At 46.9% G+C, this 21,944-nt stretch overlaps 10 protein-coding genes across 10 annotated transcripts; 9 read left to right on the plus strand and 1 right to left on the minus strand.

The window, feature by feature from the left end:
- Positions 1-22: 22 nt before the first annotated feature.
- On the plus strand, positions 23-1,454 carry SERLADRAFT_464899 (uncharacterized protein; the record flags this gene model as incomplete). Its single annotated transcript, XM_007317226.1, has 5 exons — positions 23-124; positions 182-733; positions 804-846; positions 913-1,062; positions 1,127-1,454. The coding sequence occupies 5 exons, from the start codon at positions 63-65 to the stop codon at positions 1,289-1,291; spliced, it is 972 nt and encodes a 323-aa protein (XP_007317288.1).
- A 781-nt stretch (positions 1,455-2,235) lies between these two features.
- SERLADRAFT_348296 (uncharacterized protein) lies at positions 2,236-3,443 on the plus strand (the record flags this gene model as incomplete). Its single annotated transcript, XM_007317227.1, has 8 exons — positions 2,236-2,315; positions 2,373-2,464; positions 2,536-2,616; positions 2,673-2,796; positions 2,854-2,920; positions 2,977-3,105; positions 3,170-3,219; positions 3,287-3,443. The coding sequence occupies 8 exons, from the start codon at positions 2,236-2,238 to the stop codon at positions 3,441-3,443; spliced, it is 780 nt and encodes a 259-aa protein (XP_007317289.1).
- Positions 3,444-4,255: 812 nt separating this feature from the next.
- Positions 4,256-6,973, plus strand: SERLADRAFT_436927 (uncharacterized protein; the record flags this gene model as incomplete). Its single annotated transcript, XM_007317228.1, has 14 exons — positions 4,256-4,576; positions 4,638-4,730; positions 4,789-4,802; positions 4,851-4,956; positions 5,011-5,206; positions 5,281-5,392; positions 5,449-5,531; positions 5,588-5,875; positions 5,939-6,133; positions 6,187-6,245; positions 6,311-6,380; positions 6,435-6,514; positions 6,569-6,656; positions 6,717-6,973. The coding sequence occupies 14 exons, from the start codon at positions 4,256-4,258 to the stop codon at positions 6,971-6,973; spliced, it is 1,962 nt and encodes a 653-aa protein (XP_007317290.1).
- Positions 6,974-7,476: 503 nt separating this feature from the next.
- SERLADRAFT_464909 (uncharacterized protein) lies at positions 7,477-8,740 on the plus strand (the record flags this gene model as incomplete). Its single annotated transcript, XM_007317229.1, has 6 exons — positions 7,477-7,683; positions 7,751-7,867; positions 7,925-8,023; positions 8,077-8,173; positions 8,234-8,377; positions 8,442-8,740. The coding sequence occupies 6 exons, from the start codon at positions 7,492-7,494 to the stop codon at positions 8,546-8,548; spliced, it is 756 nt and encodes a 251-aa protein (XP_007317291.1).
- A 154-nt stretch (positions 8,741-8,894) lies between these two features.
- Positions 8,895-11,178, plus strand: SERLADRAFT_464914 (uncharacterized protein; the record flags this gene model as incomplete). Its single annotated transcript, XM_007317230.1, has 5 exons — positions 8,895-9,078; positions 9,140-9,229; positions 9,426-10,446; positions 10,499-10,588; positions 10,655-11,178. 5 exons carry the CDS (start codon positions 8,965-8,967, stop codon positions 10,843-10,845), a joined length of 1,506 nt encoding a protein of 501 aa, XP_007317292.1.
- Positions 11,179-12,143: 965 nt separating this feature from the next.
- On the plus strand, positions 12,144-14,409 carry SERLADRAFT_436930 (uncharacterized protein; the record flags this gene model as incomplete). The annotated part of the gene is made up of 12 exons (XM_007317231.1): positions 12,144-12,179; positions 12,231-12,350; positions 12,406-12,564; positions 12,619-12,832; positions 12,895-13,001; positions 13,054-13,088; positions 13,141-13,317; positions 13,373-13,428; positions 13,482-13,491; positions 13,549-13,573; positions 13,628-13,654; positions 13,708-14,409. 12 exons carry the CDS (start codon positions 12,144-12,146, stop codon positions 14,407-14,409), a joined length of 1,668 nt encoding a protein of 555 aa, XP_007317293.1.
- Positions 14,410-14,954: 545 nt separating this feature from the next.
- SERLADRAFT_436931 (uncharacterized protein) lies at positions 14,955-17,206 on the plus strand (the record flags this gene model as incomplete). Its single annotated transcript, XM_007317232.1, has 12 exons — positions 14,955-14,987; positions 15,038-15,157; positions 15,211-15,373; positions 15,447-15,641; positions 15,693-15,799; positions 15,852-15,886; positions 15,951-16,127; positions 16,189-16,244; positions 16,299-16,308; positions 16,360-16,384; positions 16,438-16,464; positions 16,514-17,206. 12 exons carry the CDS (start codon positions 14,955-14,957, stop codon positions 17,204-17,206), a joined length of 1,641 nt encoding a protein of 546 aa, XP_007317294.1.
- A 236-nt stretch (positions 17,207-17,442) lies between these two features.
- Positions 17,443-18,680, minus strand: SERLADRAFT_436932 (uncharacterized protein; the record flags this gene model as incomplete). The annotated part of the gene is made up of 6 exons (XM_007317233.1): positions 17,443-17,499; positions 17,556-17,865; positions 17,934-18,021; positions 18,075-18,271; positions 18,330-18,366; positions 18,428-18,680. 6 exons carry the CDS (start codon positions 18,678-18,680, stop codon positions 17,443-17,445), a joined length of 942 nt encoding a protein of 313 aa, XP_007317295.1.
- Positions 18,681-18,968: 288 nt separating this feature from the next.
- Positions 18,969-19,255, plus strand: SERLADRAFT_386655 (uncharacterized protein; the record flags this gene model as incomplete). Its single annotated transcript, XM_007317234.1, has 1 exon — positions 18,969-19,255. A coding segment is annotated over one exon (219 nt), but the record flags the coding sequence as incomplete, so codon positions are not given.
- Positions 19,247-21,478, plus strand: SERLADRAFT_368585 (uncharacterized protein; the record flags this gene model as incomplete). Its single annotated transcript, XM_007317235.1, has 11 exons — positions 19,247-19,262; positions 19,322-19,474; positions 19,636-19,860; positions 19,921-20,106; positions 20,171-20,261; positions 20,328-20,374; positions 20,427-20,507; positions 20,572-20,849; positions 20,909-21,062; positions 21,120-21,230; positions 21,258-21,478. The coding sequence occupies 11 exons, from the start codon at positions 19,247-19,249 to the stop codon at positions 21,476-21,478; spliced, it is 1,563 nt and encodes a 520-aa protein (XP_007317297.1).
- Between the last annotated feature and the right edge of the window lie 466 nt (positions 21,479-21,944).

Raw genomic sequence — 21,944 nt, forward strand, 5'->3', positions numbered from 1 at the left:
ACTACAGTTCATCTCAGCTCCTGCTTTAATCCATTTCGTGTCCTCGTTCCCATCAACTATCAATGTCTGGCGACGATGAGTCCAGTGGTTGGCAGCTGACAGAGTCTGACCCAGGTGTATTTACGTGAGTATCCGTCAACTTTTGTTGCAGTTAGCTTGGAATTAAATGTACTTGTGTCAGTGAGCTGCTAAAAACCCTTGGGGTGCCTTACATAGTCGACGATCTGTACTCCCTTGATCCCGAATCTCTTGCTTCTCTGCAGCCTTTGCATGCGCTGATATTTCTTTTTAAATGGCTTCCGTCGTCTTCAGATGAGCCTGCTGTGAACGCAGGCCACTATGACGCAGAATTTCCCGGTTTTTTCGCTCACCAAACTGTCAATAATGCTTGCGCAACTCTCGCTGTCATTAATGCCTTGGGAAATATCCCCGAGATCCCTTGTGGGTCTCAGTTGAGTGACCTTCTTAGTTTCACCACTGGGATGGATCCACAGACATGCGGGATGGCCATTACAAGCGCCGATTGGCTTAGAGAGGCTCATAACTCCCTGTCACCGCCCAGTGCTATCTCATTGGATGGCCTGGGCTTGCCAAGTAAATCTGAGGAGGCCTACCACTTTGTCGTCTATCTTCCAGTAATGGGCAGTCTGTACGAACTGGACGGACTGAAGAGATGTCCTGTGCAGCACGGCGCCTACGAAGAATCCGGTGAAGGGTGGGTCAAGCGAGCCAGGTACGCTGATTCTATAAAGGGCACATAATGTCCCATGGTTTTACACGGTACTTACTACGAAGATCTACAGGGAAGTCATCGAATCCCGGATAGCCACCTATCCAACCGGTGCAGTATGTTATTTTTTCTCTATAACGGGCTATTTTGTTACCAGAACTAAGGAAGGATCATTCATGCAGCTTGAATTCAGTCTTCTCGCGCTTCGGAATGATCCATTGCCGTCTATGCAAATGCAGCTGAAACACTTGCAGGATTCCAGAAGAGAATCTGAAGCTGCGGAGATCATTGTAAAGCTCACAAACGAGACTTCCAAACGAGAGCGGTGGGCGGTGAGTGGAATAATTATCAAGAATCGGCAGTTGCCCGATACTCACGTCATTGTGCATTTGACAGTTCGAGAACAGCCTTCGTCGACATAATCACGTTGGCTTGGCCCATGCGTTGCTCGTTGCTCTTGCCAAAGCTGGCAAACTTGATTCTGCGAAGGAAGTTGCGAAACAGGTAATGAAGGACCGCATTGAAAGGCGCAAAGAGATTGGGGACATGGATGAGGATTAGCATGTAATGCAGATTACTCATTTATTCAGCAGGTCAGTTGCGCTAAAATCGGCCTATTGGATGTGGCTCGTCACCCCTTTCGCTCCATGTTCATTACAAAAACACAACTGTCGGATTTATCCTTGTACCCATGCATGAACTGGACAATTGTTTTTTGGACTTTCGCCGGTGTGGCCTTCCAGAAAAGATTTATCAGAAGTAGGATTCCATTATACTGGTTCCTGCTGTTAATAGAATGATCAACCAGTCCAGGGAAAGGGCTGCGTGCGCACTGACAAATGTTTTTGAAGCGCAGTTGCCATGATTGTCAGGTTCGATCAGAAGTTCTGGTTGGGGCGTTGTTGACTGTATTTAAGCTCACTGGACAGCATCACTTGTCTTGTACGACATGCCAGTGTGTCAACTCTGGCTAGCACCTCCGCGGAAAAGCCATTGACACTTGCCAATGACCGGGATATAGTCTAGGCAGCCTAACACATACAAGGAAATCCAGTTTGATCAAGGTCCTTGTGAGTTTCACCTTTTTGGCCTCTGGCAGCATCTTTTCCTTTATTGACATTAATATCAATCTGTCAAAAAGCCGTGTCGAAAGCGGACAATCTCAGATAGGTGACTTGGCGGGGCCTACAGCACAATGTCGGCAGCAAACAGCTTGAAGTGTAATTTAGTTCAGTCAAATGGCGATGCTTTTACGCAGTTTACCGTAACGCAACATTGCGTTCTGCGAGTCGCCTTGTGCGTGATTGGCACGTGACCAAGCGGGTGCCGTTATAACGTGATCTATCGGCACGTATCAATCACCGTCATCCAACTTGACCTTGTTCTCATTGTCTTCGGCGGTCATGTCTAATTTCACAATCAACTCAACTGTTCGCTTAGCCTCAGGTATACAGATGTGAATGATCGCGTCAGTGAAGCTAACTGGCCTATCTCCAGGTCATGCTATGCCCCTTCTTGGCTTCGGCGTGTATCAGAATTACACAGCCAAGGCGTCTGTCCTAGAAGCATTCAAAGCGGGTTATAGGTAAGCATCACGTCGATAACTAAAATATGGTCCTTATGCATCAAATCGTACATGCAGGCATGTAGACTCCGCACAAGTCTACCGGAATGAGGCAGCGGTGGGAGAAGCTGTCAAAGAGAGTGGCATCGATAGGCATGAACTGTTCATTAGTGCGTCTTCTACGCACGGTGCGCGATCTCGTCGCTCACTGTTGTGCTTTGCCGTCCGGCTTCATTTGTAGCCTCCAAATGTGTCAGCCAAAATCACGGTTACGAGACCACACTGAAAGGAGTCGATCAGTCCCTCGTCAAATTCGGCTTTGGTGAGCTATGTTCCTTCTAATCCCCCGTCGGTATTACCATTTGCTCCCCCCAATAGATTACATTGATTTATTTTTGATCCATGACCCCATGTCTGGAACTGAGAAACGATTGGCTACCTACAAGGCACTTCTAGAATGTCAGAAAGCCGGAAAGATACGTTCCGTGGGTGTCTCCAACTAGTGAGTCGGCACTGCATTCGCGGCTGGCGGTATACCTTGAACCTTCCGTGCCATTAGTGGGGTCAAACATCTCGAAGAAATCAAGAATGCTGGACTTGAATTGCCAACGGTAAATCAAATAGAGGTGTGTTCTAGTATCCCTCTCGATAACATTCAATAACTACAACGATTACCGCAAAGTTGCATCCTCTTTGTCAACAAAAGCCCATAGTTAATTACTGCCGTGAAAATTCAATCATCGTGCAAGCGTATTGCCCGATTATTCGTGGTAAAATGGACCACCCCGCTATTCAGGCTGTGTCTAGGAAGGTATAAATAGGCCTCACTTTTCTCCCAGGATGAACCAAGCTGACTGGTTTATGGCTGGACGTAGCATGGCAGAGACCCCGCTCAAGTCCTTCTCCGTTGGTCCCTCCAGAATGAGTGCGACAAGCTTTCCTACTTTTTTGTCCTTTCCAACCGCCCTCTGATGTTCCCTCTGGTACTTTAGGTTCGTGCCGCTGCCGAAATCGGCCACGCCATCTCGGATTGAATCCAATGCCCAGCTGTACGACTTTGCACTCGATGCAGAAGATATGGCCAAGCTTGATGCCTTAGATGAAGGAGACACAGGTGCTATCAGCTGGAACCCCGTGAACCATCTTTAGGTTGTCTGTCATCGTACTAGACATGATACTGTGATGTAGCATATTACTGTAAGTACATCGCATGTAAGAAATGTAGCCGAGCCATATGATGCTGATGCGGCAGAACTGATAAGTGGTCTAAAAAGTGCAGCACACATCGGAGCACTTTTTCTCGGTTAGTTTCGCTCGCGGACTCTTTTGTGGCGCCACGGGTGTGGAAGACGCCTCAGGCATCTGACACTTGCAGCTGCGACGACAACCACTAGCCACCAGTGAATACGGTATCGAACAGAAGAGGTGATGGAATGACGTCATGGCGCGTCATACTAGTCATGTGCAAGCACGTGGTTAGCCGATCACTCCGATCAGCGATCTCCCATATACAGACAGTTTTCAAGTTCGAACCAGCCAAGTACTTTCCAGCGAGAGAGAGACAATAATGGCAGGAGCATGCATTATCACCAATCAAAGGTATAGATAGTATCAGTATCAATCTTAGAAGTTCTTCGCTGACTTTGGGGCATAGGTTTCGTCTCAAGCGACGGTACTGGATTAACACGTAAGGTGCGTCATAGGGGCTCCAAGACATGGCGCCCCGGGAAGTTCTCAGCATCAACTCCAACCGCCCATTCCTCGCGGTTTGTAGGGTATTGTGTGAGACACAGCCTGACCCCCCCGCAAACGCACAGCAACTGGTTTCGTTCCGATGGCCCAGCGCAATCATAGAAGCTCAAAGCTCGGAGTGCCGGATACCGATGCGCGGTCCAAACTCCAACGGCCCCCCGGCGAGATCGAAGTTTTGGATCATATAAGAAATTTGTAAAGGTTAGCTAATGCATTTAACCCCACTACCACCCATCATCCCTATCGCAAACTTCCCCTCTAACCTCCAAGTTACTCACTCCTCCACATCGTCACGCTCCGGGGAAGATATGTCGCAGAACGAAAAGATCGACATGTCAGAGTTGTCCGGGAAGACGGATACGGAGCATCGCGAACATTTTTCGTCTGTCAATTCCTCTAGATCGATAACGATACCATCAAGTCGTCCCAACGAGAAAGCTCACAATGACCTCGCTAACGAAGCTGGCGAAATAGAACACACAGAGGAGATCCCCCCATTGCCAGAATGGTGGTTAAGCAAATATCTTCCGGTACGTCGACGATGTTTACTGCCTTATGACATCGATATCCATGCTAATCTACGTTGCTTAGGGTTATTCATCCAAGAGGATGCTAAAGTTCAAGAAACCTCATACATACTACTGGGCGATAAATCTGCTTGCAGGTCTCGCGATATTGTTTTATGTACGTCATGACATGAAGAGAAATTTCTGTCAAACAAACCATTCTGACTCATATACAGGGCTATGACCAAGGGTAATGTTCCACGTTTTCCGAGCGGCGTGGTTGCTCATAATATGATAGAGTCATGTCGCAAGTCAATCTCAACGACAACTATCTTCAGTTAATGGGAATCTATCCCACAACAGGCAACTCCCGTAACCTCGCTGCACTTGGGGGCATAGTTTCTGTACGTCCAGTATACCCAACATAACATGTGCAATTGCCCACGAAACATTTATAGGTTTACTACGGAGGGTCACTTATCGGGGCCCTCATCGGCGGAACTATCGCTGACCGTTCAGGTCGTATCACCGCCATAATACTAGGCGTGCTCACATCCATCATCGGTGCTGTTTTCCAGTCGTCAGCAATGAATATCACATGGATGTGCTGTGCACGGGTAGTTACGGGTCTAGGCGTTGGTGCTATTGATGCTGGTATGTTTATAGCGACCATCCTGGCTTCTATCTGTAGCGTGGTGAGAACATCGTTAATGTTTCAAATATTTTAGTCATTCCCGTATGGAGTAGCGAAGTTTCATCCCATCAAGCTCGGGGTAGCTTTCTTGCGGTTGAGTTCTTCCTCAACATAGGGGGTTTAGCACTCGCCTACTGGATAGAAATGTATGTGTTTTGTCTTTGGCCTTTGCATTTGCGCGCTGATCAGGCAACTTCACTAGTTTCGCTGGTTTGAACTCTAACAAAGTAATGGCGTGGCGTACTCCGATCGCTTTGCAGATTGTATTTTTACTCACCATACTCGGTATGCAACGGCCTTCCGTGCCCCTTGACAAAGGCTAAACCAGGTTTCACTCGCAGTTTTAATTCCATTCTTCCCCGAGTCGCCCCGTTATCTAGCCAAAGTAGGCCGTGTTTCGGAAGCACGAGCTGTTCTTCAAGCTACTCGTTCTGGTGATGTGGAGGCCGAACTTCGACTAATCGTTCGCAGTGTCATGCATGACCGCCAGAATGCACATGACAATCACTACACGAGTATGATCTTCGCTAAAACAAAGACTCAGCGAGAACTACGATGGAGAGTCGTACTTAGCGTGTGGTTGCAGATCATGCAGGAGTTGGTTGGAATTGGTGTCATCACAGTATATGGTAGGTGTCAATCGCCAACTACCGTGGTTAATCCGTATATTGACCTATAGTCGTTCTCGTCAGCTATCGACCTCATCCAAGGCGCTGGATTCAGTTTGTCAGAGTCCAAGCTCCTTGCAGGCTTCAACGATATATCCTATATGTTTTGTGTTCTTTTTGCGGTATTCACACTCGATCGTTGCGGTAGGCGAAGTACGATGGTTTGGGGTGCCGTAGCCATGGCATTATTCCTGCTTATCGGAGGTATCCTAGATAAATGTGAGTTAAGCATCAGTGCATTGTAAGACTGAGCCTGAACATCGTTTGTATAGATGCTCAAGCAGAGGGACCCAATAAAAGAATGTTTGGTGGCGCAGTTGTTGCATTCACGGTAATTCTTTTTATCTAATGCTTCTATTGCTCTCGCTGAAGTTTCCCCCCGACACCTACGATCAGTTCCTATACACCGGTACTTTCGGCGCGACATGGCTGGTCACACCATGGTTATACCCTACGGAGCTTTTCCGTGAGTACACTCCTCGATTCGGTTAGCAGAGCACAAAGTTAACAATACCGACAGCCACATATGTGCGTGCCAAAGGTGGTGCATGGTCGGTCGTCGGTTGGTCGATAGGAAATGGTGTTGTCACCATGATTACTGTCAGTACGAGATGGTTTGCATGGTCCGGTTTTTACTCATGACCGAAACTTTAGCCTTTCCTATTCCAAGCCATTGGGTATGGTGTCATGTTGCTTCTTTTCGGGTTGAACATCTTCGTGATTCCCTTCATCATCTTTATGTGTAAGTTCTCGGTGCCTTTCGTTCTCAACTTGGGCTAACTACACCGGCAATCTTCTGCAGACCCTGAAACTTCTGGAAGACCTTTGGAACAGATTGATGACTTCTTCAGCAATGCAACGTCTTGGAACGTTTTCAAGGCTTCGCAACAAATTCGGGATCAAGGATTCGTGGACTGGCAATGGACAAGGAAGTACAAAGGAGGCATTGAGCATGAGGATGTTGCGTTGGAAACCATCGACACCAAGGACGAATCCAAATCAACGCAAGGTCCTTTCACGCGTTTACGAAGGAAAGCATCGGCAGCAGGCTTGTTATAAATTGTAAGTATAGTGACAGATCGACGATAGGGCTGTTGTCCCATTGCACCACATGCATACCGTTCTATAGGTTTTTCAGTTGTAGTTGTAAAAGAATGATCACAATGATGATTGAGACATCCAAATAATTTGTATTAACACTACAAACATGCTACATAAATAGTATTATAATTAATCCATCAGACAGACGCTATCCCCGCTGGCTTGTCATTATCAAAACTGCAAAAGCAGTCAGACAACAGAACAAACCAAACGTCCTCGAGACCCTTTGCAAAGAAAAGGCCATGTTCTCTGTTGAACGAGGTAGCGCTTATATCATCGACTGGATTTGAAGGATGCGGCATGAGTAAACATGCGAGACTCGAGTTAGTTTCTATAAAATAGATCCTAGCTGAGTATGTTCTGAGGAAACAAGAGTGTAGGATGCGAGGTTTATGTACTTTTCCTGGGTGGCCCGTGCGTGAGAACCTCGCATCGCCCGTTTCAGCTGTGGCGGTCAGCCTGACTTTAACTTGACCATGTCCTCAGACGAAGTCCTATCACATTTTGGAGTACTCGACGACTTGATACAGGTCATCTACCAAGGATTTGACCGTTTTGTTATTCTATCCAAAGTAGATGATTCCAACTGGACGACGTATGTGGGCCTTAAAGGTTCAGGATCGTGGTGGCGAGGATCGTGGTCCGCAAAGGATATCTTGCATATTGCCGTTCGTGTTCATTTTACCAGTTACTTGGGAGTCGTATGAAGCATCTAGTTTGGTCAATTCCTGACAGGGATCCGGTTCGACTCTCATTGTATTAGAAGCCTTCGCGGATAAACTTGCACAAGCGTTCATTCAGGGCGACCTGAGTATTGGGAACTGGGCTTCCAACAAAGTTACAAATTTAAACGTGATTTGCTCGTATCTTCTGACTTGGTATACAACCAACCATGGGTTCCTTTGTTAGCTCATATTCGGGGCTAAATCCAAGACACCTCTCCAAGTTCCTCTCGTCGAGCTAAAACCACAAGAGGTGGCAGTCTTTGCCAGCACCATCTTCATTGAAGTAGGAATAGTGGCCTTCGTATATTTCTGCTGAAATGTTTAAGAAACGTCAAGATTGCCCTCGAAGCACAATCGCGAAAGTGTCGTTTAAATCCTTCTCCATTTGCATCTGTATCCGCAGTTTCAGAAGCATCTCACACGGCTACTGCAGGTAAGAATACCTGATTTATTTCTACCACTAACAGTCTTCCAAGAGTGAACGTGACGATAGCACCTGTGAGCATGAGTAGATCACGAGTCGCTGCGGCCTCGTCACCCGATCTGGAATCACAACGGAGAATTAAAACATTAGAAACCGAGCTGGCCCTCAGTAAAGAAAAGAAGGGCAAGTCTCCCCCCAACGAATCCGGTTCGAGTAAGTCTGACATATTCTTGCATCTGAATTCCTATCGTCTGCTCACGATCTGGGCGTTGTGTAGAACCCTCTACCACAGCTGTTCGGCCTCCGAAAGGTGCATCACTTGCAAACCCAAACAAGAAAGCACGCAAGTACCAAGCCCTCGAATTTGAGAGCGACGAAGAATAAAGTTACATGTTGACTTGATAATAGTAACAATGCTCTTCTCGAGGTCGATTAATGACTGTCATGTCGGTTGGATCCGATGTTTATCTCTAGATCCTCCCGAGTTGTCTCCAAGGTAGTAGTGTAATTTCGGCTGGATTTCGCGTCCATAAAAACATGGAGCGTAACACATATGGCTTATTCGTATAGATAGCTCCTGCATCAACGTTGCATCAGCCCTTGATGCCACATGCCTTTGACTTTGTGTGAAGGATTCGGATTAGACCCAGAATTAGAATCCGAGTGACCGAGACCCACCAAAAATAGTAATAGCAATTTCTTCATTATAAGCATCCCCGTTACACGTTTGCACTTTACACGACACTCTTTCAAACTCCTTGAAACAACATAGCCTCAGGACTTCTATCTCTCCCTCCACCATGACCTACAATGCTGGATTCGCCGCAAAGTCTGCTGGGCAGGCTAGTGAGGGTCCAAACGCGCTCGGTGTCGAGTACATGTTTACACAGATCATGAATGCTGTCCAGAAATCGGTGTGTCTTTTTTTTCTTTTTCGCGAAACATAAAGAATATACTCATAGATCCACATAACAGCAATCAGAAATAGCTGATCTTCGTCAGGAATGCTCAGAACTGAGGCAGGCTAATTCCAGCTTGGAACGTCAGATACGAGAAGGCCTCCAGGTGAATGTTTGCCGTCAAAGTCACTCATTATAATATGAGCGTTTAGAGCACAAAGCTTTAGCTTGCTTTTGATTTTGGTGGCGAGACATGATTGTTTTGGGCATATGAAACAGAAAAAAGCATTTGCATTTTCTGTGATACAGTCGCTATAAGCATTTCTTCCTTTGATACTCGTACTCATTCCTTCTTTCGACAGAATGGCAATTATTATGGTAGTTCTCGGATGGGGACTCCAGGTTTTACAACACCAGCGCCAGGCAGCCCACAACTTCGCGCAAAATCTCCCTTCCTATCTCCGCATAGTATTCCAGCTCTGGCAGTGCCTCCATCTATCCACGTCCCCTCCCCACTCGGTGACAACGCCCTTACTGCCTTTCCTTTTGGAACACGTGATATACCAGGTTTCTACGTTGTAATTCCTGCTGGAGGTGCAGGTACCCGCTTGTGGCCTCTTTCACGCGAGGAGCACCCGAAATTCCTCCTCGACCTCACTTTGAAAGGTCGCTCTCTAATTCAGGCTACATGGGATCGTCTCCTTCCTTTGTCTTCTGCCTCGCGAACTACTGTTGTCGCTGGTCCTGGGCATATCAAGTCGATTCGAGACCAGTTACCGGATCTTCTCGTTCACAATCTTTTTTGCGAGCCCGGTCCCAAGGACTCTATGGCCGCCATTGGACTGGCTGCGGCGGTTCTTGCCCGCCGCGATCCCGATGCTGTGATTGGCTCTTTTGCCGCGGATCATATGATTTCTGGCGATGATGCCTTCCTTTCTGCCGTCGCTGAGGCAGTCGAAGTCGCGAAGAAGGACTATCTCGTCACCATTGGAATCGCACCTTCGCACCCTTCGACAGGGTTCGGTTACATACGCCTGGGAGACAAACTAGGACTGAAGGAAGCGCCTAACTCTAGGCTCGTATCTAGCTTCAAGGAAAAGCCTGATGCACGCACTGCTGCTGCATATATCGGAACGGGTAACTACCGATGGAACGCTGGAATGTTCGTCACGAAGGCCACATTCTTGATAGAACTATTGAAAGAGTACAAACCCGACTTGTACGATGGTTTACAGAAGATTGCGGCTGCTTGGGATGACGAGACTTTACGTCAAAAAACCTTGAACGAAGTTTGGCCTGGCTTGGAGAAGATTCCTATTGACAACGCTGTAGCAGAGCCAGCTGCGGCCGAAGGAAAAGTTGCTGTTGTCCCTGCTACGTTCGGTAAGTGTACGACGGTATGACGACATCAGGGTGCGATCTAACGTATCTTCAGGTTGGGATGATGTTGGTGATTTTTCATCGCTTGCAGACCTTCTGCCTGCAGAGTCCAACCAACCTCGTGTCCTGGGCGATACCAATTTGGGTTAGTTCTTTGTGCTGTTTCGAGATGTGAAAATTTTTCTGATGATGATGTCCTTTGGCTTTCTAGTCCTCACCGAACAAGTGGCTGGTGGGATCGTGGTGCCCGGATCGGGGCGACTTATTACCTGCCTGGGAGTGGACGATCTGGTCATCGTGGATATGCCTGATACTCTCCTCGTTACAACTCGTGCACGTTCTCAAGAAGTCAAGAGACTGGTCAAGAAGTGTCGGGATGCTGGTTGGAAAGAGCTGCTATAAGTCTTTATCCAATTGTACGTTTGATAACCCCACAAGATTTCTAGACATTGGTTTATTTGTATATTTTCTCCTTGGAGTTGCGGCAAATGACTTTTTTTAATTGCAATACCAACGTGTGTGGTTCAATTTCAAGCTGGTGGTGTTGGTTGGATATTCGTGCAGCGTACATACCGGTGACTTAGTGATACTGATAGTGTTCTTTCTTCTGTCTTTTATCTTTCCTGCTGTCCGTATTATTTATTCGTACTGATACTTTCGGACTGGCCTTGCGAGTTGTTTCAATTTGTGACCATGTCTGTAATATATCCTGGACCTGGGTTAGGGTCACCTCTATCTTTGCATCTTCGGATTTCTCCTCTTCTTGATTCCGGCGACCAAGACATAACTGCATGAAACGCATGATGAAACGACATCTTCTGTCACAAGTGCATCTTGTTCATCGCCATGTTGTTATTCTGGGCTGGATGGGCCTCCCATAATACGGGGTGTACAAATTTGTAAGCTGTCCTTTTTGTTGTCGACTAATAACTGTAGACTAACGAGCATCCATGCTCCTTTTCTGTCTGCCCTAGTCAGAGTATCTTGTTCTTCAAATTAAGAATCAACCAATATATGAAGATGTCCATGGATCATGAATACTTGCGGTGAAACATCAGCAAGAACATGACAACTGCTCCACAGCGTCTTCCAGTCAACAAATTACATGAGCGATGTGTTCGAAAGATAAGGATGTGTAATAGGGTATGCTTGGATAGCAATACAGAATACAGATTTCCAAGGTATTTGAATCGAGTTACACGAACGCCAACTCTCTACTCTGTTTTTGACCCACATTTCTTTCTTCTTTTCCAATTAGCTCCCTTGGACCCAGCGAGGTACTTCCAGGAGATATATGAGATAGTCGAATAGCGTGATCAGGGAATGAGAGTCCGAATATCGGGAGTTTGAGAGTGCTAAGTTGAGGGAGCCGTTCTTGAATTTAGAACAGGCTACTGGTACGTGGCTTCGGTGCTATCTATCTTTCCCCCCCGCTATTTTTGGCGCTCAAGTGTTAGGGTGCTGCGGTGAAGCGTATACCATGCGGTTGTGAGGTGTTCTGGGCGTTGCTTGTGTGTTGGAGTCAGTATTGGAGTCAGTCGAAGCCGTTCCCATTCGGCTGTAAGGATGTGAGTCAGTAGTGGACTATTTCTGGCTGATAAACGCTGCGGTACCTATGAGGAAAAGTCTATATAATGGGTTAATCTTCACTATTTTTGAGCTATCCTTTTCTTCCTGTAAGATCGACAAGCACAAGCACAATGTCTAATATTCCAACCTCTACTCCAGTGTTGATTGTGAGCGTTTTTCTCTTTACATGTCAACGTGTTGGCTTATGCGTGTTTCAGGCAGGTGCAGGTCCTGCAGGCCTTGTAGCAGCTTTAACGCTCCTGCGGAATGGTATTTCTGTCCGGATTATCGAAAAGGAGGCAAAATATCGTGTGGGTCAACGAGGTCCTGGAATTTTCGTATGTTCGGAGCGCTTCTTTCTAGTGATGTGGTCATTAACTTTGGCTGTGGTAGCCTCGTGCATTGGAACTTTTTCACCATCTTGAAGTCCCTGAAATTGCTCAGACAGCGAAACTGGCACCTCAAATGCGAACGTACAAATTAGGAGGTGTTGAACTTCTCAAGACCTTCCCCATGTCACCGTACACAGAGCCTACGCCCGCCATTCCCTACGTACGGATTGCATTGTTTTACAGTTCTTTTTTCTTTCCTTATGCTTTTTTTCAGTATAATCTGGTTGTTATAGGCCAGGAAACTCTTGAAGGCATTTTACGTTCTCATGTCGAGAAACTATCTTGCACTGTTGAACTAGGCACAGAGCTTTGTTCTTTTGAGCAGTTTTCTGACCATGTAGTGGCCCATGTCACGAAAGAGAAACATGGTGAAGTAGTACATGAAACGATCAGAGCTAACTGGCTAGTTGGGGCTGATGGAGCCAAAGGTAAGTGCCATCCTAAAGTTATACCACTCTCGTCGTCGTCGTTGATATGTATATATGCGCAGGTATTGTACGCAAGCACTTGGGCCTGACATTCTTAGGAGAAACTCGAGAAGATATGCGCATAGTCACGGGAGATATCTATCTCGCGGCGAAAGGAGTTGACAGAGAAGTGCGTAGGGTCGGGTATGAGAGATGGAAACTGGGTTAATGGCTTGGTATAGCATAGGCATGTTTTTGGAGAAATGGGAACAAGGGCGTGCGTGCTTTCTTCGTCTCTTGCTATTGATTAGGCTTATCTTTCCCCGAAGTGTCATTTTACGGCCTACAGATGAATTTGGTCCTGATGGATATCAATTCATCATGGCTGGCCCGGATCTCGATACCACTCTTTTGGCTGGGAATAAAGATGAACTTTTTAAATGTATGTCTGCTATCGTTGGCACGGACATTACATTCGGCGAACTTCGTTGGGTTTCCGAATTTCGGTTCGTCCTCTGTCGACGTTTGGTTTTCTAATACATCTAACATAATCTAATGTAGACCCAATATTCGCATGGTGAATACATTCGGAGAGGGCAGAGTTTTTGTTGCTGGAGGTTAGTAGGGTTTTCAGTGGGCATATTTTGGGTGTTGATTTATCTTGGATTAGATGCGGCACAGTTCGTCTTGTTACATTGATATACTCAAGTTTTGTTCTCACTGACGTTCATTCATAGTGTCCATAGTCCTACTGGTGGCCAAGTAAGTGCTATTTCTGGGCGTATATTTTGAAACTTAGTTAAACTCTACTTCTAGGGTCTTAATTCCAGTATCCAGGACTCTGTGAGCATTCGGCCGTTTGTAGTTGCATTTGCCCTTAATTTACACATATTCAGTTCAACTTAGGTTGGAAGATCGCGCTGGTGGAGAAAGGCTTTGCTCCGATCTCATTAATGGATACATACACCGCTGAACGCCTGCCCGTTATCGCGGAGATGCTCAATATCACCACCACCATCTTAGACAAGACAACTGCTGCTACACGATCGACTGCAGAATCGGCTTTTCAGCGTGGCCAGAAGATGTACATGCTTGGCGTGAACTACCGGAACAGTCCTATTGTTGTTGACGAGTTCGTGACGGAATTCAAGCCGGCGGATGCCTATGGGAATATTCAGGATGGTTGTCTCCAAGCTGGTGATAGGGCTCCCGATGCTCCAGGCTTGATGGCCATTGATCACGCGGCGACCGTAACCAGTGGAACCACACGTCTCTTCACTATCTTTCGGCCGTGGTATCACACTCTCCTGATCTTCGTCCCAGACGTTGAAAAGTCAACCTCGTTTATTTCTGCCCTTGAGCGCTATCAACCCGGTCTTGTGCGCTCTATTATTATAGTTCCTTCTGTAACTTCTTTGCAACCCAACCCAAGTGCCGATAATTTGTTGGTTGATCGGGATGGGCATGCGTACAAAGGTTACCTGGTAAACGAAGGAGAAACTAAAGTTGTCGCTGTTAGGCCGGACGGTGTGGTTGGTGCTATCGTGCGAGGAGCGGAAGGGATGGTTAAATACTTTGGAGGAGTCTTTGGGGTTTGAAGGAGCATGTTAGTATTAGCTATGTGATGTAAGAAATATAGAGTTTGGTTGATTTGGAACGTTGGCAGGGCATATATTGGCAGCAAGGAGGAGGCCAGCATATTTAATTTTATTCGAACATCATATATGGTGAAATGGCCGAGCGGTCTAAGGCGCCAGACTAAGGAGATCATGTCATCAGATGACAAGTTAATCTGGTCTCTTCGGGGGCGTGAGTTCGAATCTCACTTTCATCAAATATTTTTGATTTTTAGTTTTGACACCAATATCTCCATGTCGATTGTTCCGGCGCGGCACTCACTTTTTCAAAATTTCTAACTCGAGTCACTTTGTCGCGGTCTCTATCAATTTTGGTCCACAAAACACGCAGTTGTACTCTGAGCAAGTCCATTAATGTGTCGCGCACAACTGACAGACGATGATGCTATGCTTGATCTACGTGGCGGTACAATTACTAAAAGTTGCTTTATCTGTTGAAGTAACGGTACCGGTATCGTCTTGGTCAATCCTATAACGTTGTCTCAGATCAGTATCATCATCAACAAATGGCTGCAATAGATACAATCCCTGTCCTCATCGTAAGCGTTGACCTTCATATGAGCATCATCTGCTGACCTTGCATTCATAGGTTGGTGCTGGTCCCTCAGCGCTAGTTGCAGCTCTTACCCTACTGCGTAACGGAATACCCGTCCGTGTCATCGAGAAAGAGGACACCTATCGCCTTGGGCAACGCGGTTCTGGATTGATCGTGCGTTAATACATAGTACTACAACCCTAGTACAGAACTCATCCTCTCTTTAGCCTCGCTCGCTGGAGCTTTTCAGATTCCTCGATGTCCCAGAAGTGGATGAGAATGCCACAGAAGTGTTCCCCATGCGCTTATACAAGCCTGGAAGTGTCGAACCTCTTAAAACGTTCATGATGTCGCCTTACCAGGATCCGACTCCTGCGCTTCCTTATGCACGTCTACCTCGCCTAGATTGAACTCTCCAGTCACTCATGTGTATCTAAACTACAGTTCAACCCTCGTCTACTAGGGCAGCAGAAGCTAGAAGGGATTTTACGCTCTCATCTTGAGAACCTGTCGTGTTTCGTCGAAACTGGGACTGAGCTCCGCTCACTCGAACAATTTCCTGATTATGTGGTCGCACGCGTACTGCGAAGGCGTAATGGCGAAGAAGTACAAGAGACAATCAAAGCCAAATGGCTCATCGGAGCTGACGGGTCTAAAAGTACGTTCCGTCTTCTTCGATAATTGGTCCTTGTTCATGTTCCCTATGTAGGTGTCGTGCGGAAAGAATTAGGACTCACATTTTTAGGAGAGACTCGAGATGATGTGTGTTCGATCACTGGTGACATCCGTCTTACAGGCCCAGGGATTGATAGAAAGGTCCGTGTCACAATCTGTCCGGAAATTTGAAGCTAACCGCTACATGCTCTAGCATTGGCACATATTTGGGGAGATGGGAGCTACTGCGTACGTATCTGGATAGATTTTAACGTGCTGTACGCTCTGGCTTAATAATAATGGTCTATTACAGGATTATCTTGCGGCCCACAGACGAGATTGCCCCTGATGGTTATCAGTTCGTCATGTTCGGTCCAGGGGTCGATATCCCAAAACTACAATCAAGTAAAGATGAGCTCTTTAAGTACATTGCTTCTATGGTTCACGCGGATTTAACATTTGAGGAGCTTATTTGGGCTTCCGAGTACCGGTGCGCATTATATCTGCGATATCTAAATGTCATTGTTTTAAACATGCGGTTTCTTCTCCAGGGCCAACGTTCGGATGGTGAATAAGTTCGGAGAGGGCAGAGTTTTCATTTCAGGAGGTGCGTTGCATGTTTTTTTTTCATCACACAGCTCAGTTTTTGACTTGGTTGCAGATGCTGCACAGTTCGCATAATTCCTTCTGTCGTCGGTATAACCTGCTAATCCTTTTGCCAGTGTTCATAGCCCTACAGGTGCCCAGGTACGGGTGAAGCTTGTTGCAGTCAGCATTCACTTTCTCACCTTTTCTTTTAGGGTCTCAATTCAAGTGTTCAAGATGCTGTAAGTTTTACTAGCACCCATCATTACTATCTTACCATGTTCTTGTCAGTTCAACCTCGGCTGGAAACTAGCGCTCGTTCAGAAAGGCCTTGCACTGCCCTCACTGCTCGACACCTACACCACCGAACGTCTTCCCGTCATCGCCGAGATGCTCGACATCACCTCTTCCCTGCTCAAGAGAACGAACGCTGCGAATACTTCCACGGCGGAGGCAGCACTCAAGCGTAGTCAGAAGCTATATATGCTGGGCGTGAACTACCGCAACAGCCCGATTGTGGTCGATGAGGTGGTGCAGCCGTCTGAGGCGGAACCTGTGGACGCGTATGGATCTATTCAGGACGGGTCGTTGCAGGCTGGTGATCGTGCGCCCGATGCGCCCGGTTTGGTGGATGTGAAGAGTGGTGAGGCCGCGCGGTTCTTTGACATTTTCCGTCCGCGATACCATACCGTCCTCATCTTTACTTCGAACGCTTCCGATGCTGCTCCCATCATATCTGAACTTGGTCACTACGACAATAGTGTTGTGCGCTCCATCATTGTTCTCCCTGCTGGGGCATCTGTACAAGCAGAGTCGACTTCGGCTGATGTTATTTTGGAGGATAAGGAAGGGCATGCGTATAAGAATTATTTGATAGGAGGCGAAACAAGAGTTGTAGTCGTAAGGCCAGACAGCGTAGTAGGTGCGATCGTACATGGAGTGGAAGGTGTGAAGCGATACTTTGGTATCATTTTCACTTCCTAGTGGCATTATAGTGCTGTATGATTATTGGGTTTTCCTTTCTTTTTGCTCGATTGCAGTTGATCCACAGTGTAATTATAGCCTCACAAATATATAGGTTTTGGTTTATCCATGTTGGAGAGATTCATAGCCATCGACTTGGGTATGGTTCCTTCAGACACCCTTCTTAAATCAGTAGTTACGGAGCCCACGACGCACCAGAGGCCCACATGGGTAGAATTACAATGACTGATATACATTTAATCTGCAGACTTTTCAATTTTACTCGATGCCCTAGCTGCATATCCAGTCCAAGACTGACATAGTATATAGTCATGAGTACACAGCACTTCCTAGGGCCGAGGGTACTCACTTCGTCGTAAATGGCGACCTTTGGTGTTCCTAGCAACTTCAAGCCGAGCCACAACACACCTGCGGTCATACCGCTCCCACAAGAGGTAGTGACCGGGCGCTCGCCGTTGATGATCAGTTCCGCGTTTTCAGGTCCTACGGCGTTCACGAGAGTTTGGCGCAGCTCGGGGATGGGGAGGAAGGTGGTGTATGATGCAGAAGAGTTGAGAGGGGTGTTAGTTTGTAGGAATGTGTTGAATGGGAGAGAGAATGAGTGTGGGATGTGGCCTGAAGAGAGCCCAGGACGGGGCTCGGGGTCCGTTCCAAGGTACCTGTGTTTGTGAATTGAATTATAAGCTATCACTGGCAGATTGATACGAGATACACGAAATACACGTACCTTCCGCGAGATCGTGCGTCCAACACTAGCTCAGCACTCGGGTCTGAGGAAGGAGTGAGATTTGAGTTGGAAACCATCTGGTCGTAGCCTGGAATAAAGCAATAAGGATAGAAAAGGCATGACGCGAAAGTATTGGCTTACTCTTTATCACGTCCTTATCATAAACGGGGGAAGGATATGTCGATTTCGGGACTTGTGCGGGAGGTGCACTCTCCACGGAGAAGCCTTCAGCCTCCCAGCGAGGTAAGCCACCGTCAAGGACGCTGGATCGTTGATGTCCAAATGCTCTGAACATGAAAAGCGCGCGAGGAGACGAAAATACGCCTTGTGTGTCATAGCTAAGTAGATAATTCAGTGTCCTTATTTCATGAATGGAAATACAGTATAGCGGCGCACATAACGACGTGAGACGAGGGGTCAATTCCAAAACGTTCTGTAGTTCAAGGTACAGTATCTTGTGAAATTGGGCTTTTCGTACGGAAGCAAGATCATACCACATGCGTCCGCGAAAATGCGCTCAGTGGGCATCATGTGCTTCAGACCGAGCTCGTTTGGGCTAGCTACTTCATCAAGGCTAAGATAGTTGGCGCCAGCGATACGTTTCTTTGAGAATTCTTCTTGAGGATTGCGAGGAGAATTGGGCATGAACCAGCTTGCATCGAGGATTGACACGGCGCCATTGGAGGATAAGAGTTCGCGAAGGTGTGAAGGGGATATCAAGTACGGTGCAGGCGTTGAGGACGACATCGATCTCGTAGATACGGATAACGAGCTCCTTTTGGCACAATTCAGCAGCTGCCTGAGTAACATATGGCGAGTCTGAGAAAAACGCAATAGTATTTCAAGCTGAAGCCAGTCACTTGGTAAATAATAATTGCCTGCTTAAACCCGATTTGGTGGTCCGTTGGTCCACGGTCATGTGAATACACGGTCCATGGGCTCTATTCTGCCATTTCTAATATTGCGCAATAGTGTCTGTCTATGCTCCGAAGAAGCAATTCAGGTGTGTAATGCAGCAAGCCATCACTCAATGCTATTCTCGCTTTCTTCTTGCCTCCATCCTCGTTTCGCGCTTTTCGACAGCGCGTTAAGCATTCAAATCAATGAGTATTCAAGGCTCTGACGACCAGCCGCAATCATCATCCCAAACAGCTACAAAAGCGTATGGATCTACTAGAAACATACCAGCCTGCCCAGGCGAGGACGTGCAATCTAACAGTCCTCACGGTGCTCTCCCCGTCCCACCAATAGATAAGATACATGTGGATTCGCATGGACGTCTCCATCGAGGGCTGTCCGCTCGGCAGGTCCAGATGATCGCAATAGCTGGTAAGTAAAGTTTACGGTTACATTCAGCTTTACTTACGCTCGTGTGTTAATATTAATAGGTACCATTGGAACTGGCTTGTTCCTCGGTACGGGACGCTCACTGGCGCAGGGAGGCCCAGCTAGCATGTTGATTTGTTATGGCATTGTTGCCTTCGTGGTCTACGTGACGCTTTTACTTCTTGGAGAGATGGCTACGCAGTATCCGGTTGCAGGTAAGTAAACTTCGATCATTCGCCTTCTCAAAGGACTATCAGTGTCAGGATATATGACTTCATCCTGTCCCAAGAAAAAAGTTGATGTGCGATTCTCATCGAGTCGCACAATTATGCACATCTCGTTTCACTTCTAACACGACTTTAATCATGTGTGACAGGATCTTTCAACGCCTACGCCACGCGTTTTTTCTCACCGTCTTATGGATTCGCACTGTCGTGGAACTATTGGTTTAACGACGCCGTGTCTGTCGCTTCCGACCTCACCGCTGCCCAGCTAGTTCTTCAGTATTGGACAACATGGAACCCATGGGTTATTAGTGTTGTATTCTGGGTATTCCTAGTTCTAATCAATGCTACTCATGTCAAAGCGTATGGAGAATTAGGTGAGGTCCTTCTTATCTGTCGCCTGTCCTCCATTTACCGACAAGTATCCACGTAAATAGAATATTGGCTTTCTTCATTGAAAGTGGCGACAATTCTGGTCTTCATCATTGTCGGTATCCTGGTCAACGTGGGGGTGAACAGTTCGCATACGTACATTGGTACACACAACTGGCATATACCTGGTGCTCCTTTCGTGGGCGGCTTTGGTGGATTCGCGAGAGTGTTTGTTACCGCTAGCTTTGCGTGTGAGTAGCGCAAGTTCTATGCTGATCGAACGTATGCTAATTCCTAGGTTGACCTTGCTTATAGATGGTGGAACTGAAAGTTTGGGTATCACTGCGGGGGAAACGAAAAATCCTTCACGAAATATGCCTAGAGTTGTGAAATTCGTTTTCTGGCGGTGTGTCACTTCCAGTGTTCCTCTTTCCCCAATATTTAGTATCTCATATATTTGATGAACCGATAGAATTCTACTTTTTTATATCCTTAGTATCCTACTTATAGGTTTGAATGGTGAGTTCATAATTTCTTGTCTCAGAACTAAGGCTGATTGACAGGACCGTAGTACCTTGGGACTATCCTAATTTGTCAAACAAAGAAACTACGACTTCCCCGTTCACGATTGTCTTCCAGGAAGCTGGATCTAGTATGTCCTATTCGATAACGAAATATTTTGCCATGCTTCATACTTAACATTTTTCTGCATCTAGCTGTGGCCGCATCTTTCATGAATACCGTCATCTTGACATCGGTTTTATCAGCAGGGAATCATGCTCTTTTCGCCGGAACTCGTGTTCTGTACGGTCTCTCTGTAGTTGAACCCCGTGCGCAAGCACCACGAATATTCTCGCGCACCACGGCTTCGGGTGTTCCATTGCCCGCTTTACTCGCCACAAGTAGCATCAGCGCGCTCTGTTTCGGCAGTAGCTTTATTGGCAGCGGTGTCCTGTGGGGTTGGCTGCAAAATATTGTTGGTGTGTCTAATCAGGTTGGTGCTGGCTGTTCCCTCTCGATAGAACCAATTTTGATAACGTGTGACTGGCGAAGATTGCTTGGCTATCTATCGGGATAGCTAGTTGGAGATTTAGGAAAGCTTGGATCAAGCAAGGACGTCCGCTGCACGAGATCAAGTTCCGTGCAGCATGGACCTGGCCCTGGGGACCACCGTTTGTAGTATTGACGGTTACTGCCTTAATCATCAGTATGTGTCTTACTCCGTGTAAGCCTAGTACTGCTATTAAAAAACAAATACCACCAGTCCAAGGCTGGTCATCGATATTCCCTATCTTCTCAGCTGTCGATTTCGTGTCGTTCTACGTCGAGATACCGGTTATGGTCGTCATGTATATTGTTTGGATGCTGACTAGACGTCCCACATGTGTACCGACAAGCTCAGGTAATGCCTGTGACTCCATCGACGAAGGGACTCCTCTAATACGTACTCAAGGCCAAAGAATCCGGTGGTGGCACAGTGACATGGTCGACGTACGGACTGTGGACCTGTTCAAAGACGAATATGAAGAAGAGGCCGTTGAAGGGGCTGACGATGAAGAGAGGGAAAGAAGGCTGCGGAGTAGAGCTGGGCTTGCTTGGAGATTGTATTATTGGATCATATAATATAGCATTCCCATGGTGCCGACCGCCACGCTGCTGCGGTTTGATCATCGGGTATATTTTGTCTCATGGGAGGAGCGCATCATTGTTTTCTAACGAGCATGTCTAGGAAAGTCTTAGAGAAAACTATCGGTGTACTATTTCTTCGAATGGCGCTGGAATGAAGATGTATGGAATATGACTCAGTTTAGGGGGTGTGCAACGTATCAATAATATTATCAGTTCCGACGTATGTTTCAGCGAGTTGGTTTTGAGGGGTACGAACATAGGCTGGCTGGAGGGGAGTCGGATTAGCAACGCCGACAAAGAGTCAGGACCGGGGAGTTTCGGGGCCAAGCCAGTGTTAGCCGGTGCCTCTGAGCCGGGATCTTCCTGTCGCATTGTCGCATTCTCCTATCTCTTAGATTCATCCATTCTTTCCCAAACTTATGGGCTAATATCTCACTTTCACCCACCACGCCATCTTGAA

This window comes from Serpula lacrymans (assembly GCF_000218685.1).
Source record: "Serpula lacrymans var. lacrymans S7.9 unplaced genomic scaffold SERLAscaffold_6, whole genome shotgun sequence".
Classification (NCBI taxonomy): Eukaryota; Fungi; Basidiomycota; class Agaricomycetes; order Boletales; family Serpulaceae; genus Serpula; species Serpula lacrymans.